The 17,543-nt window shown below is 45.7% G+C and overlaps 1 protein-coding gene across 1 annotated transcript; it reads right to left on the minus strand.

Moving 5' to 3' along the window:
* Nucleotides 1–1,828: 1,828 nt before the first annotated feature.
* csf3r (colony stimulating factor 3 receptor) lies at nucleotides 1,829–12,187 on the minus strand. Its single transcript, XM_086038969.1, has 15 exons — nucleotides 11,975–12,187; nucleotides 10,660–10,950; nucleotides 9,866–9,998; nucleotides 9,597–9,763; nucleotides 8,685–8,845; nucleotides 8,071–8,218; nucleotides 7,681–7,763; nucleotides 7,375–7,582; nucleotides 7,119–7,307; nucleotides 5,727–5,828; nucleotides 4,474–4,620; nucleotides 4,254–4,394; nucleotides 3,086–3,182; nucleotides 2,914–2,992; nucleotides 1,829–2,708 (listed from the first exon to the last, which is right to left on the minus strand). Exons 1-15 carry the CDS (start codon nucleotides 12,039–12,041, stop codon nucleotides 2,262–2,264), a joined length of 2,460 nt encoding a protein of 819 aa, XP_085895095.1. The 5' UTR covers nucleotides 12,042–12,187; the 3' UTR covers nucleotides 1,829–2,261.
* Between the last annotated feature and the right edge of the window lie 5,356 nt (nucleotides 12,188–17,543).

A 17,543-nucleotide genomic window follows, 5' to 3' on the forward strand; every position in this document is an offset into this window, starting at 1 on the left:
ATTTATGGTTACACATGTTTACAGTGACATTTTTAGTCTAGAAAAATTATGACACATTTCTTCATATAAAAGAAAAAAACTTTATTGCCTTTAAAAAAAAAAGTAGGATAAGACATGTACATCATCAAATCATCAATGGAATCAAAACATTTTCATAAGAATTAATCACTCCATATAGACAGTGAAGGGGAACTGGCATCAGTGTTACTGTACTTTTAAACAACTTCTATTGGAACACAACCAGCAGAAACACATGTAGACAGAGTATACAACAATACTCACAGGTATGTATTCCTTATCCTCTAAAAAAAAAGCAAAAAAAAAAAAAAAAAAGAGAAATATTACTGCCGCTTAGTTGCGAGGGACTGTGTAGTCGTTAAATCTATGTACTATGTATGTACGTATGTCTGTCTGTATTATACTGCCCCCTGGTGCCCTGGTGACTAGATCAGCACAAGAGCATGGAATCATGACGCATGCACAACGGGTTTAATTCTTTACATTATATTAATTATGTTGATAATGTATCTTTTATAAGATTCCATACTAGAGTGCAGACCCGGCCTGTTAGATGGCCGTGAACGTGGCACCCAGACTCGGGTATTTATACATTTATTGAAACAACCGGGGGGCGGCACGGTGATCGACTGGTTAGCACGTCCGCCTCACAGTTCAGAGGTCGTGGGTTCGATCCCGGCTCCGGCCTCCCTGTGTGGAGTTTGCATGTTCTCCCCGTGCCTGCCTGCGTGGGTTTCCTCCGGGTACTCCGGTTTCCTCCCACATTCCAAAAACATGCATGGTAAGTTGATTGGACACTCTAAATTGCCCTTAGGTGTGATTGTGAGTGCGGATGTTTGTCTCTGTGTGCCCTGCGATTGGCTGGCAAGCAATTCAGGGTGTCCCCCGCCTACTGCCTGAAGACAGCTGGGATAGGCTCCAGCACGCCCCGCGACCCTTGTGAGGATAAGCGGTTTGGATAATGAATGAATGAATGAATGAATGAAACAACCGGACCCGCATCACAGACAGGCTCCCGCCTTCGCATGCGCCTGCTGATTATCTATATACTGAATGTGCTCACAGGACGGGTGTGGGTACCAGATGTGATCGGGTTGCAAGATTGTATCGGGGTCTTTCGGTGGCCTGCGCGCCTGCCGAGGACGTCACGCTTTCGAATATATTTATGTAATATATTTCTTTGCCTCTATGTTTGTCACCCCCCCTGGCTGTTGCATTTGTATGTTCTGAGTTACTAAATAAAAAATAAAATAATAGATTACTGCTACTTTTGCAAGGATTGTGGTTAATGGTTATTCGGAGGGAAAACACGTTTTGTTAACAAATACTTGAAATTTTATACATACAAGTTTGTAGCTCGAGTCAACCATTATAACATTTTTACCAGTTCGGCAGGAGAAACGCAAACGTTTATGGCGTTAGATTTAAAGCGGAAGTCTACCCAAACATATTTTTTTCAAGAATATATTCCCAGCAGGCGCACTAGTTGAAACACTGCATTCTGATTAATTTTGCGTTTGTGGAATATAAATCAAGCAGCAAAATGCACTGGTTTTTAGCCATCTCCGGGGGCGGCCATTTTGTCTTCTGTCGACTGAAAATGACATCACAACTGCTCACAGCGACCAATCACGGCTGACCTGTTTTCTGAAACTGAGCCACGATTGGTCGTTGTGAGCAGTTGTGATGTCATTTTCAGTCGACAGAAGACAAAATGTCCGCCCCCGGAGATGGATAAAAACGAGAGGATTACCACTTATTCCACAAACGCAATATTGATCGGAATGCCTTGTTTCAACTAGTGGGTCTGCATAGAAGATATTCTGAAGAAAAAAAACATGTTTGGGTTGACTTCCGCTTTCAAGGGGATGTCAACCCAAGCATATTTTTTTCCCAAACATGTTTGGGGACCCAAGCATATTTTTTTTTCAAACATGTTTGGGTTGACTTCCGCTTTAAAGTGGGAGTCAACCCAAGCATATTTTTTTTCAAGAATATGTTCTATGCAGGCCCGCTAGTTGAAACAAGGCATTCTGATTAAGATTGTGTTTGTGGAATCTGAGTTAAGCAACCAATCCACCCGTTTTTAGCCATCTCTGGGGGCATTTTCTTTGGATTTGAATAGGAAGAGAGGATTTGAGAAGCAAGTGTCTGAGTGCTGACTGTGGCTATGAATTAAACTCCTAAGTCGAGGCACCGGCTGTATTCCGCGTGACTGTACAAGTCAAATCAAACATTTGGAATCACTGAGTGTCATTCATGGCTAACGCTCTAAGGAAAGGAAAGTCCTCCCACTGGACGGCGGCTGCGTCGGCCTCCTCTCCGGGCCCGCACGGTCCAAAAAAGCACTGTGAGCCTTTGGCCGCGTCCACGTTCTGGTAACACTTGGGCCTCCCTAACTCTTCCGACTCCAGCAGGGGCTGCGTGGACTCGGAGCGCAGGTACTCGTGAGGGTGCGGGGCGGGGAAGATGACGGTGGCGTAGGGCACCGAGTCGCTGTTGGAGGAGCTGAAACCGGCAATGAACGGGGAGCCGCAGATGGACTCCCCCAGGTCGCTGGTGTCCTCTGCGCTGTTCAGCCAAGCGCTGACGTCTTCCTCCTTACTCGGCTTCTGGGGTATTTCCAGGAAGCTCAGGTGGGACAGATAAATCGGGTTTGGCTCCTCAAAGTCCCACGAAGATCGGATATCCTGCAAAACGTGCAAACGCTTGCATGTCGATACAGTGGACAGTGGAGAGTCGTGGGCATCTATTTGTAACGGACGCGCAACTTTTAACACTCGCCACAAGGTATGTTTGAGAGCTTTTTACAAGCATAACGTTAGGAGGTGAGCTGTACTGCGGCGTGTCAGCCTGCGCTTGCTGCGCGGCCATCAGACAATGCCGACGGGTCACCTGTGTGGATTCGGAGGTCCAGCTTTTGATGCTGCTGTTGGCGGGATCCGGAACGTCGGGCCAAAAACGCACTTTCAGCCTGTAGAAAAGGGACCATGAGGAACGAATGACACACAACGCAGTCACAACTTGAATGGAGCGGCAGAGCGCAGCTAGCTTCCGTCTCACTTACCGATTATGTTTGGAGGAACAGGTTTTGACCAGAAAAATGATCGCCAGACACAAACAAGCACAAGCGGCGGCCACAATTGTCAAGGAAAAGACAGGATCTAAGATGACAAAAACACAAAGGGAACATGAGGGTTGCTCGTTGTACTATATGTAGTTAGTTACAAAAAACGTTGAGAAAAAAAACCATGTCATTTGACCGAGGCAGAGCAAATAGGGTAAATGGATTGAAAGAAAATGTTAGCATACTTCTCTACTGTGAATGTGTTGAGGGTCAGCGGAAAAGAAGATGTTTATGTGCTTGGATAGCGATATATCTCACAAAGTTAGAAGGGAACCCTGATTGAACCCTGACTCAAATTTCAACAGGTAGGGTGGTTACAAAGTAGATGTGGTGGAAATTCAGACATAAGTTAACATGACCATTGAGGGACAGGATCATTGATTGACTGTTCTGCTAGCTAGCAATCCCGTTCTGTGTTAGCATTAGCACTAAGCTAGCAGACTACAGGATAAGCTATGTGGCTGTTTTAAATACCCGAGGTATTTAAATAATCTCCGAGGTTTATGTTAAGCTTGATGGTAACTTCCAACTGGGGTTGGCAGTGAACAGCTTGAAGCCCCTTAATGAAGAATTATTTACTAAGTGCCACTAATTGTCAAGTGAGTTGAGTTGAGTTCACGGCCACCATTGCAAATCGAAGCAAAAGTAATCATAATACAATAATGAATCATTAGTGCAAACGTACAGTATCAGCACTAATACCCAAAGTGACATTGGTATCGGCGCACCCCTTAGGCTTGCCAATTTGTTTTGCTCAATGATACCCAAACAACCATTTTGTGAGAAAATAAATGCCTTCAACAAACCCACAAAAATAATGGCCGTTTAGTTCTCAGCTTGTCCATTTACAAATGGCTAATACACCTCCAGGCATTCTTGCAATCTTTGTATAGCATCCACTCGAGTACTTTCAATTGTCTGCTGAATTCATCTGGAATTTTCAAAGTAAGCCAAAAAAAAAACAAACTTGGAACGTTTGGAAGTATATCTGGCAGCGCAAACCCAAACACAAGACGTTTTTGCCATTATTTTCAGTTCAACGAGCCGCAAGTACCCTGCTCCGTATTGTTTCCCAACTTGATTGAAACAAGTGCAATCTAATACAAACCCATTTCTTTGATGTCAAAATGAACCATGGACCCGTTCCGGCTTCCGCCATGCGTGCTGACCACCAAGACGGCGTCGTAAACGGACAAGGAGTTGAGGCCCGTTAGGACCACTTTTCGCTCTTGCAGATCTCCTTTCGCCACTGAAATGACAGCCACGTGTTCATGCTTGACACCGGATGAAGCGCACCAAATATTCTCTTGAAATACGAGATTGCCTACCCTGTACCCTTTGTGTCTCGTCCCAGTAAAACAATTTGTAGCTTTGAATGATCCCGTTCCGCCGCTCCAAAGGGATTTCATCCCAGGTGAGTTCCACATGGTACCGCCAGTTCTTTTTCATTCTTATCTTTGGAACCTCCGACGGAGCTTCAAAAAAAGATCATGGTTGGTGATTATTATGGTCATTAAAATATACTGTTGCTTTTTTTGTAAGGGCAGGAAACCATGTTTGGTTGTGAGGCAGTAAAGCCACATGATTCCTTGCTGGATTAGCATGGATTAAAACGGCCATCATAAGGAAACACACATGGACTGACATTCTAATGTACTATAGCCAAAATGAGACAAGCAAAGCCAGTTAAATAGATTGTTGAAGTATGAACTTGTTCAAATATGAATTTCAGTGTTTTAATTTTCTTCAAAAGATGTTTCATTAAAATGTACACTTCCTCATTCAAATCTAAAACAATGTATTCAAATGTGGGAAAATGACCAAGTGTTCAACGAGTCATCAAATGTTGAATCTTTTATTTTGTTTAAGTGATGAGGTCAATTGTGGAATACAATCTAAAATAATTACGTCAAACCTAATCATTATTGATTCAATAAATCGACAATTATTGAGTATGTGTCAAAATGAAGTGAACGAAGCAATTCAATGTATAATTTGAATAATTAGTCATTTCAATGATGAACGTTTTTTTCGAAATGAGATTTATGAAAATTAATTGGGAAAAAATGCAATAGATAATAAGTAATAAATAATTAAATGTACTCTACGAATGAATGATGTAGTTCAGGAGTCATTTTTGGGGGGAAAATAAACACCAGGCCAATTGAATTGACCATATAATTCCAAGTGTGACTACAGCGTGAAAGCGTTTTTTTCAAAATGCGAAAAATATTGGGCTCATTTTTAATCAATATGTCACTAGGAATTGAATGTATTTGATCAATAGTGTATTGCATTGAATGTATTTATTAGTCGTTAATGACCAATTCATATGTGTTGCGCTAAAAGGGTCAAATAAAACAAGTGAAATAACGTAATACATGATATTTTCCTTGAAACACCAAAAATAGAGTTAATGCATATTTGAATGATCTCGCCTTACAGTAAGAGTTGAGGGCGGCCAACAGTTTCCTTTGCAGCCACAAGAGGGCACTGTTACATCACACAACTCATGTCTGCATGTCCTCCCCCTTTGGTTGCACCTCAGGCCGGCCTGCCTCAGCCAACTTGAGCGACTCACCCTTTTGCAGCGAGTAGGCTTGAACAGTCCGAGGTGGGCCGATGCCGTCCTTAAATCTGGGATACACGGAGATCCCGTAGGGCTTGTACGGCTCAAAGCTGCCTGTGGGGGAGAGCGAGGGAGGTTGCTGGAGTGTATCCGCAAGCTCCCAACAGGGTGTAACAGGAAGCTCATTCCTGGGCGTGCAGTGAGACGAGCACCCAGTGGTGAGTAGCATAACAACGGCTGGCATGTGAAAGTGAAAAAGTGGATTTACGCCGCGCATCTCATGGACCAAATTGGCCAATACCTACCCGTACGGGGCTCCTATTTAATCTCTCAGCGGTCCCCAAACAGCGGTCAACAAGGAGAATCGTAGGGTTTTTTCGTAGCGGGGAATATGCATCCCGATCAGGAACGTAAATCAGCTACCCCGGTCCCCGCTCACTGAATGGTTGCCGGTCCGCCAAAGATACGGTGTGCGCCACCGCCGACCGGGGCCGACCGGGGCCGACCGGGGCCGCCACGGTCCGAAAAGAAACATCGCCTGTTAAAAATGCAGGACAACCGAATACCGCGCATTCGAATCGCGACATGACACGATTGATTCCGTTTATGGGGAGACAACATTCATTTCAGTTACGATACGATACCATTAGCATATGATACAATCCGCTCCATGGGTTCATGGCAAGAAGCTACTGGTTTTTGTGGGCGCCCGCCTGAGAGAAGGAGTTGGAAGAGGCGGTGACCAGGACGTGGAGTGCTCGAGAGAATTTTGCCTGGGCGTATATGTACTGAACCAATGATGATTGAGGATGCAATATGCCGTAATCCGCTCCAATCCCAATATGGTACGACTGACTCCGATTACAATGTGACAAGGCGACATCCCCAATTACGAACGATGCAATCCAATTACCGTGCAGTACCTTTCGCTGCAAATGCGACGCCATACGATTCAATTGTGAAATGATTTATTCAAAGTATGCGGCGATTTGAGTCCCTGCAATTATACTGCGATACCATTCGCTACAAGACCAGCGCAACACGATTCACTCGAGGCAAAATTCACTCCAATTACGGCAATGGCTCATTCCAGATAAGATGGGAAACGATTAGCTCCAGTTACCATTGAAGTCCTTCCACCTACGATGTAATAGGATACCGCCGACCGCGATTAGGATGCGGCGCGCTTCATTTCGATGACCATAAAATGCGATTGGGTCCATATACGCCGCAATTCACTCCAATTACGAGATCAATTTGCGTTCCGATTCCAAAGCGATACGGTTGACTTTGAGAATGACGCGAGACGATTCGGTACGGGTCCGATGTGTTACATTTGCCCACATGCAAAATAACGATAAGCATGATCACGTCACAGAACAAGACACAGACGCAGAAATATACCTGCTAGCACAAGACTCGATAGATTCCGTCTGGCAGTCTCAAAGTGAACGAGGGACAGGTCGCTGTTCAACAGAGGTCTCCATTCCACGACGTAATCGAGGAGAGCGGCCGACGGCGCGTTCTGCCATCGGACCAGCACGGAGCCGTTTCCGGCGGCGGTGGCGCTCAGGTCCGATAGCAGCTGGCCGGCTGCGGGTACGCAACGGACATTGTCACAAAGGAGGCATTTTCCGAAGCAACCTCTTTCCGGTCGTACCTAAGGGACGGTAGATTGGGACCGACGTAGGGGGGGACTTTCCAGCCGCGTTCAGAGCGACAAGATACACTTTCCTGGCTTTCCTGGGAACACGGAAGGTGCAGTGATTCCCGGCCGTGGCGCACAACTTCCCCCTCGCATTCGGCGTTTTTAGCGCAGAGACCACATAAGTCACGTTCCGGCCGTTGGCTCGAAATCGTTCCGACGGCTGGAAGAAAGAAAAAAGAAGAAAGAACCGCTTCTGCTGAGGACAGCTACTGGAAACGCACGTCACGTCGCGTGGGGCCAGGCCAAAAAAATGCCTACCTTCCAAAACAAGAGCATTCGGAGTTGCTTGTGCATGAGATTCCCAGTAAGCCTCATCCACGTGTCAAGGGCGCCAGTGGGGGCTGGAAGCAGTCAAGACTTTCTGATCAACTCAACGCAGGACTTCCTACGTCCCGTTGCCGGAAACCCCGGAAAGGACGCGGCGTGACCGCTAAACATCGGTCGGAACGAGACGTGCCAGTAAAGCGAGACAAGGGGACACGTTTGATGCCAAAGCTTGCAGCCTGGTCGTGGCCTTCCACGTTTACCATCGCTTTGAGCCGACGGGACGGAATTGTGCAACTTCAGGCCCACGCCCCACTCCCCCCGCCCCCCCCCCCCCCCCCCACCCCCATATGAGCTCGGAATGGCTCCGGGTCCAAGGCCTACCGGTCTCCAGGGTGACGGCCGACCGAGCGTCGCTCCAGTCGCTCCAGGGGCTTTGCAGGTATCTGACTCGGATCTGGGCGACGTACTTTGTGCCGTGCAGCAGACCACTCTGGTACACGTGCCTCTTGGGCATGGCCTGCCCCAGCGTCTGAAACGGTCACTCGGCATCAAACCACAACAGTACCGGGATCCAGAGATCGGCACGTTTGCCAATGGCCAGCCGCCGCTTGTGCGGCCGCTCCGTTCCGGAAAATCACCCCCAAGTCACCAGTTTGCTACAGAGCAATTTCAACCGAGCGGCTCTGTCCAAACTCGGACAAAATGAAATCAAATAAAAAACAGGCCGCACGAACACTCAGGTGTCACTGTACTCGCGTGGTCACTCTAATTAGACTTCACGAAAGCCGTTGATTTCCAGATCTTCCCTTGTATTATATACGCATATTTATCTTGTGTTTTTCTCGAAAAAATGGTGGGAGGGGGGAGGCAGGAACGGCTTAGCGGCGTTCCGACGGCACAACGGCTACGATAGCAGGATAAGTTGAGATCCAGGAAGAAATCGCAACCTAAATCAAGGTAGCCCATTGGAAAAGACGAGCGGAGCGGCGACTTACTGGCCGCTCGCTCCACGAGCCGCTCGCCTCCGGCTTGAGGCGGACCTGAAGACCGACAGAGTCCTTCATCCAGGCCTGGAACTGGGAAAAGTCCCAGATGAGCCTGAGGCAGCCGGCGCGCCACGCTTGCAGCTTCACGATCTTTGGCGGGTCAAACTTGGCTGCAAGGAAAGGGCAAATCCCACAAGTTCATCACAATCGCAAGGCTTGCTTTGTCTTGAGATTTTTTTTCACCGGACAAAAGTCGGCACAGCCCTGTTCAAATGCAACATTTCCGTCACATAAGACCGAGATCCATCGGTTGAAAACGTTTTCTCCTTTTAATGCGGCCTTTATGCTGTGCAACTCCAAAAGATTTGGGGGGTTTGCGTTTCAATTACAAAGTCAAAGGGTGAGTAAAAATATGAGCGCTAGTGTGGTTGCAAAAGTGTGCGCACCCCCTTCGAACTTGGGATGGGCTTGTTTTCAGAATGAACAAAGCACATTCCGAGTCATGTTAAACGGGAGTCATCACACACCTTGCCGCCATTGGCTCCGATCAACTCCAAATAAAGTTCGGCCGTTCTCCTCGGCATTTTTGTCATCGCGTTTTACAGCGCAACGCGCGGTCGGCAGAAAACCTCAATTCGAATATTCTTATTGAATTAAAATCCCTGTGAAAACGTAGCGTCTAGGTCATAGTATCTTGTTTTTGTCGCGACTTTCGGCTTGTCCCATCACATCGAATAAATTATTCTACAATGATGGACTCCACTTTTATGTTGAATTTGATGTGTCCCCCCCCCAAAACATTCACATACGTCCGAATTGAGCAATATGAACACAGTACATGTTGTGGCGAAGGAGCTCGCGTCCTTCTTTTCTGCACTTTGGAGGAAGAGGCCGTCGAGAAAGCCTCGGCACAGCGACTACCTGAGCTGACGGGTTCCAAAGTCAGACGCGCCGAGCTCGTGGCTCCGAGCCCGTTGACGGCCTTCACGTATATCTGCATTTCGGAGAAGAAGACAAAGTCGGAGCGAGGGATGCTATAGCTGCGGACCCCCGGCGCCAGCTGGTATGTGCGGTTCTGCTTTAAATCGCTGAAATGAAACAAGCCAGAGGAATAGTTGACAGTGTCCGAATCCCACCAAGTGTGAGTGACATTTATACTCAGCTTTCGAGGCTGACGTTGGAATATTTACCTTATGTGCGTGTGGAGGCTATACTTTGTGGGCAGGTGGGAGTCCGGCAGGCTTGCTTCCCACTTACAAGTCAGACTTGCGTGGGTGGACAGGTTGGCCTGACAGCTCACGTTCTGTGGCGCTGGAGGTGGGTCTGAAGTTTAGGAAAATGCATACAAACAATATTACGCACAGTGCGTCGACTGTATCTATACAGTCTACGCACACATATACGGTATATACATACCATATATATATATATATATATATGCATTCCGTCAGACTGACGCATGTCGGTTTTGTTGACGAATGACGGGACACCTTTTAAAATAGACGGAGTGACGAACGCCGAAAGTATGGCTTCATCCGTCAGTTTAATCCTCACAAAGAACCGCGTCCGTCTGTGACGGTCCGTCGGTCCGTCACCGATGGCCCGTTTTCCTGACGTTTTTCGGGGGGGCAGAGGGAATAACTGACGGACTTAAATGACAATTACAATTCAGTTGGTCACGAAAAATGACGAAAGATGGGCGGGTACCCTGGCCGCTGACGGACAGCGAATGACGGAACGGCAAAATGCACACCTCTGTATAAATGATATGTAAAAGACAAAGAAAGGGAAAGAAAAAAAAAAGGGAAAGAAAAAAAAAAGATATATACATACATATATATATATATATATATATATATATATATATATATATATATATATGTGTGTGTGTGTGTGTGTGTGTGTGTGCACTGTGTACACACAGAGTGATTGCGCTGTCATCAATCAAGGGGTTCCAAAAGTAAAAGAAAGAGCCTCTGCTTACGTCCAGCTCGTATTTCCATCCCCGCGATGATTTGTGTTGGCGCGGCCCCGAGGCAGCAGGTGACGGTGGCCCGGCTGAGGTTGAAAGCGGGGATCACCACTCGGTAGGCTCTGCCGCTGGCGTTGGCCACGGGAAGCGCGCCGGGAAGGATGCGGTCGCCCAGTCGAAATTGGACTTGGTGTCCGGCGACGGCGGGGCAGTCGCGGATGACGCAGGTGGCCGTGACGGGCGAGCCCAGCGTCACCACCGAACTGGACGCGTGGACGCTGGCGCATGCTCGCCTGTCACCTTCTAGGAAGGGAGACAAGAGAAGAGAGTTCAACAGGAATGCATAGTTGTCGTTTGGGTGTGACGACGCACCTCTAGTCGGGAAGAAAGAACGAAATGAATACATTTGCTATGATCTTTTCGCTATCTATAGTCAGTATTCAAGCTGCCGCATTGAGCAGCATTATTAGCTGAATACGTTCGCTTCGTTATTTTAGCCTTCGGTATCGGTCACCGCCTCCGCAAGGCCTTCAAATGAGGCCGGTAGCGGCCTGGTAATCAGAACGCGCCCATGCCTCGTTTTTTGTATTGAAAACAATACAATCAATCTTGTGGCGTTTCCCATCTTTGTGAAAAAGAACAGACTTAATCTGAATAGTGATAACTGAACTAGTAACTCATTCCATCCCAATGATTGGGTTTGAAAGTCTGGTACGGAATGAGTTCACTCCATACGTTCATCTCGTAGTCTCCCTTTTCGAGAAAAAAACATGACTATTGCGTTGTCCTGACTTGTTTTCTGACAAGTCTCGTAATACTACTCATTTTCTGGGAATAATCAGACACCCACTTTTTTTGAACTTTGTTATTTTGGACTCATTCCAGCGCCTTGTGGCCTTTTTGTTTTCTTTGAATTCAATATTGCACATCATTTTTGCCTCCTGCTTTGGGTCCTTCCTCCACGCGTTTCGTGGCAGAAATCACATGTCACCTTAATTGATGATGAAAGTAACCTTTTCGTAAAAAAATATGGCTTATAATATTGAAAAGTTTATTCTCTTGACAAAATACTTTTGGTTTTCCTGTAAGAAACCCCCCCCCCCCGGCACGCTCATTGTATATTTTTGTCCCTCCTGTGTAGCCTTTGTACTTTTCTACATGATCGTGTATGACAATATTTCCCGAAGCTAATTAATAAATGCGGCGACATCTCCTGAACTGCTGACAAGCCTAGTAAGCCCAACGCCACGACGAGGGCACTCACGCTTTCGGGCTTGCAATTTTCCATGGTCACGTCCCCCCCCCCCCGACAGCGACGCTCACTTACCGTATTCCGCCGCTTTCGCGTTCGCGGCCGCCAGCATGACAAGCGCCGACATCCACGCGGCCGCCATGACAAAGACAAAAAACTGTCAGGCAGCCGAAGAACAAACGCGGGACGTCACAATCACAAAACCTGTCATTTCTTTTGAAATGATTGGAGTCAAGTTATGACTTGATGTCATATCATCAACAAGCTGCTGCTGCTGCTGCTGCTGCTGCTGCTGCTGCTGCTGCTGCTGCTGCTGCTGCTGCTGCTGCTGCTGCTGCTGCTGCTGCTGCTGCTGCTGCTGCTGCTGCTGCTGCTGCTGCTGCTGCTGCTGCTGCTGCTGCTGCTGCTGCTGCTGCTGCTGCTGCTGCTGCTGCTGCTGCTGCTGCTGCTGCTGCTGCTGCTGCTGCTGCTGCTGCTGCTGCTGCTGCTGCTGCTGCTGCTGCTGCTGCTGCTGCTGCTGCTTCTTGGAGTGAAACACGATAGCGTGTCTTTGAGCTCCTCACCATTCCACACGCATGAAAGTCGGGACTTTGCCGGTCGCCGCTGCAGTGACGCTAAAAAAGGAAACGCGCACACAATGTAATGAGTAAGAGGGTAAAAGTCATGTTTCTTCAAAACAAAAATACTCAAGCATTTGCTGCAAAAGTAACATTTGGTCAAAAGGTTACATAAGTAAACTAAACGGTGTGTTACTATACCTCTTCTGGTTGGTGTACGTTGAATATGAATTCTTAATCAGTAAAAATTTCAACATTATAATTAAGTTTATTACAATCTAGTAAAGTAAGTCAATTATATATAAAAAAGATATAAACATTACTCTGCCGAACAGCAAATTTTAATCAGAGGTGGCTTTATGTGTCCCAGAAGTATTTTTGATGCTTATTTCAATTACGTTTTTTCATCAATTTTTCAAGATATTATTTTTTGGGTTTTTAAGTTTGACCTATTAAAGCTTGCACAATACGGATTCTACTATGTGTTGAATTTATTTTCAGAAAGAATAAAAAAAAAAATCAACCTGTTGCTGAACCTAAGCTTTAATGATATTTTTGTGATTATATTATGAGAACCTGATGTGCTAGAGAAATAACAAGAACAGATTTGGAATCAGCGCAACAACTACATGAATAAATAATCAAGAAAAGTTTACTGGCATCTTAGATTTAAAAAAAATGCTCCCAATTTGTTGACCAGAGTTATGGGTCAACAGATTACATTCTTATTGTAGCAAAGCATTTGTTCATTTTTCTTATTTATTATTCAAAACATATTTTAACACTCGTTCTTTTTCGGGGGAGGGCAAACGGTAGTTTTTGCGCAATACTGCAGATGGGAGGAGATGTCGAGAAAGAGCGATGCCTTTGTCCAATATCAGACAATATTACCCAAGTGAAAATGGAGTTCACATTTCATCATATAGAAAAGCTTCAATCTTTTCTTTTAGCAAAGCGCAATGGCCAATTGTTGCGTCCGCTTTTTCGGAACAAGTGTAACAAGTGACATTCTGAACAGTCTGAATGATCACGCTTTTAAAAAGGATGACAAAAATGCCGATAAAGTGCCAAAAGCCATCCAGAGGCTGAGCTGCACTGTGTTTGTTTGCTTTAGTCAGGAGACCGACTGGTGTGACTGAACGCTCCACTTCCTGTCCCTTACTTAATTTGTTCCCCTGCGAGAACTTGCCAAAGCACCGTCACCAAAACACCAAACACAAATACATGTTGTCATGTACAATGGATTGTTACTAATCTACCTTTCCTCACAAATGCACAAAGGACACGGGCGCGCAGGCACACACACACACACGCACACGCACGCCCACGCACCCACACACCCCCACCCACACACACTCACCGGGACACAAATGGAAGACAGTGTGAGGAAACTTCCCTTGGTTTTGTATGTCAACACAATGGCGAGAAGTCAAAATGACACCAACACTTGTACCACAAAGTCACACTGTGGCCGCATGCTTCAAGTGACCCAATTGCAATGTCGAGATTCTTTGACCATTGGGCTACCTAACATTTAAAATGCCTGTCTAGTGAAAAGAAATGTCCTCTAAATTTGAAGATGGCAGACAAGAGGGTTACTCATGATCCCGCCAAGTTTGAACGCTTCAAAACAATTCGCCAAGTACATCAAGGGAGGCTTTCGGTTTGTGGGAAATCAAGCCGTTCTCTCTCTGAATGCTGCGGGCGTGTCCGCCGAATGCACGGAATGCTCTGGAGCCGCGCCCTGCTCAACTGTCAATCAAACACGCAAAAACAAAATTGAACTTGGTCTAGCAACTTTATGACGACGCATCCACATGGGGGAGCAAAACATAAAAAGCTGGGACAACCAACGAGGCGCTCTAAAGCTGATAGGCCAGTGTAAAGTTTGGGCCGCATGCTGGCTGCCAAGTCGCTTCAAATTTACATCAATAAAAAAAATCCCCCCTCTTTCTCCATGACGTGCGCACACTCACTGCTGACAACGAGGCGCTCTAAAGTCTTCATCCTGGACTACAATGTCACAAGGCACCAACCCCCACCCCCCAAAAAAATTTGATGGAAAAGCCCTACTTTTGTTGACATGAAGCCCCTCACTTCAACTTAGTGGCCCTATGGCACTAAGATGCCAAAGCAATACTTATATTCATGTACTGTTTATATATATATATATATATATATATATATATATATATATATATATATATATATATATATATATATATATATATGTATATATATATATATATATATATATATATATATATATATATATATATATATATATATATATATATATATATATATACATATATATATATATATACATATGTATATATGTATATATACAGTATATGAATTGAGTTAATCAAGGGGCCACTGAGAGTGTGAGCACCACCAGTTGCCCAATGCTGTCCTAAATCATTAGATGTGATTTAAAAGAACAAAAAAAATCAATATGGCTATATTACATGACTTGATGTAATGTTGCAACGTTTCCAAAAATGAATCTCGTTATGTGACAACTATTTTTGTATCTTCACACTTTCTAAAACCACATTATGTCCTCCCTGTCGTCTTTTTGTAGAATACGGTCTATTTTTCTTTCTTTGCACATGTTTTTGCCAGCAAGCCAATTTGCGCTCTCCCGCCACTCACATTTGCAGTAAGTGGTGCGAAGGCATATGCATGATTGCGTTGTTGCAATGATTGTACTCCGGCCCGCCATATGTTTCCTTTGCCGCTGCTGATGTTGGAGGAGGAGGAGGAGGAGGTTATTGCGACACTTTGGCCATTTAGCAACATCCTTGACACACAGTACGATTACACACTCAACACCACTTCCCCATTTGGTGTACTTATTTCTCACAACAAGGCCACTCGCAATAGGGAACGATTAGATAAGAATACAACGTTGCGCTTGAATCTTTTCGACCAATTGACCTATAAGTCGTAAAAGACATAAAAATCCCACATTTGGTTTTTTTTTGGTTTAAGATAGCAGCTTCACATCCTCCTATTAGACGGACGGCGAGTGCGCAAACACGGAATAGCTCAGCAACGCACGAGCATACAGTGAGCTAAACATTCCCGAATGCTGTCACTTTCAATAGAGCTCAGCCGATGCATGCGGCAACATATCGCAGGCACAGAAAACAGGCCAGCAGCAAATGCCAACAGCGAAAAATGCTATGGCTGAGGACTCTCTAATATGAATCTTGCTTTCCAATTGACTTACATGTTTTAATAAAGGGGAACGATAGGTGTTCCACATCCTCTTTTGAATAAATGGGTGGAAAGAGAGTAAACATGAAAACGTTCGCAAATGCCAAAAGAAAAGAAAAATGCTATCGCTTGGAATCTTTAATACTAATATTCTGATCTGGTTGTTTCACATCCTCTTTTTGATAAATGGATCGTAAAAGTGTCAATGTGATACTATGATGAGCGTACGCTGAGGAAAGCGGTCCCAAATGCTAACAGAGCAATCTGGGATCACTGATTGTGCCCTGGGCAAAACAGTCCCAAATGACATAAAAAAAAACAAAAATGTGATCACTTGAGGATGTGTACAAATGCAATTACACCAGATTGACAAAAGATGGATTTAGTTATGGTTTGAAATGTCACATGAGCAATACAGTATCCAGCCCATGAGAAGAACATCCCCGAATGCCAACATCCTAGTTAGCACTTGCAAGTGTTCTACATTGCCATAGCATAGCCGAAAGTGGCAGCATATCCAAGCAGGAAAAAAAACAAAACCCAAAACATGAAGGACGAGCAAGCGCTGCGAAGGCCAAGCAGAGATGCCATCGGAAAGCCCGAGAGCGGCTACTCACCACGGACGGCGGGGTCGCGCCGAGCGTGAAGCCAAAGGTCCTTGTTTTGAAAGTGGAGCGCAACTTTCCAGGAAGAGGCCCTTGACTGACGGAACGGCGGGGAGGTCCGGGTGGAGGAGGAGGAAGAAAAAAAATGGGGGCAAAGCCAACACAGTTGCAAGAAGGAGTGTGCGAGCGCTCCGGAATGAGCTGGACTATTGCGTCAGCGGTCACCAAGTGCGACCCGAGGATCGCAACAACAGCCACACTGGCACACCAGACGGTGCAAAGTGGAAAAAGGGTTGGAGACGCCACAAATGTTTTTCATCATCAATTCTTTTTCCTGACCTGGCTAAACTGAAACTATTCCAAATGCAACCGCATATTCTCGGATTTCTGTTCTCCAAGAAAGCTGAATGACTTTTGACCTTTGCCTTTTTTTATCCCCAATAAGACATTGGCAATCATTTGGAAACAACGATGCCAACTGTTGCCGATTTTCTGACATGTTACGGACCAAACCGGGAACTGAATCATAAGTCATTGCGTTTGCGCATTTTTTCCGCACTGTCAATTTGACCTACGGTAATGTTCAGTTTTTGGACGTGAAGGACTGGAAATTAAAACATGCTTTCTTTTTATCTGATTCATGGGTTAATTAATAACAGATTAATCGTTGATTCCAATCATCGTTAGTTGCAGCGCAGTTGCATCGTCATTAACAACAACTGATGGCATGCTAGATGTTAGCATGCCAACTTTTACCAGCTGATGCAATCGTAAATGAGTCGTACCGCATTAAGATATGACCACAGAGACGTCTGAAGAAACCAGAACATCTGAACTTTATTCTTCGGTAAAGCCTCTTTCTATTTGGATTCCGAACACGGCCACATCTGTCACATCTGATGCAGTTTATTTTCCCTCCGCTCTCGAAAACGTGTTTCTTGTAATTTAGTTTACTTAAGTCGTCGGCACACAAGGGCATTCTTTGCCGCTCGCCGTTAGTAATGGCAGACGCGCACGCACGCCGCCGCCGTCCACCGGGCATTACATGCTACATTTCAGCGAGCGCGAGAAATTAGCCCCCGAAGCTAAGTGATGAAGCGCCGCCGCCGTTTTTGATGAGCGCGCTTGCTTGTTACCGTACTTAATAAGACTGCGGCGGGGCGGCCTCCTCCTCTTTGGAGACGTGACTGAGCTCACATTAGTCATGCGGCTGCGAAGACGGCCTCGCAGCCGCTAACCGCAATCGGCTCTGTCGTA

This window comes from Filicampus tigris, chromosome 8 (genome assembly GCF_054856515.1).
Source record: "Filicampus tigris isolate MCC_2025a chromosome 8, RoL_Ftig_1.0, whole genome shotgun sequence".
NCBI classification, from domain to species: domain Eukaryota; kingdom Metazoa; phylum Chordata; class Actinopteri; order Syngnathiformes; family Syngnathidae; genus Filicampus; species Filicampus tigris.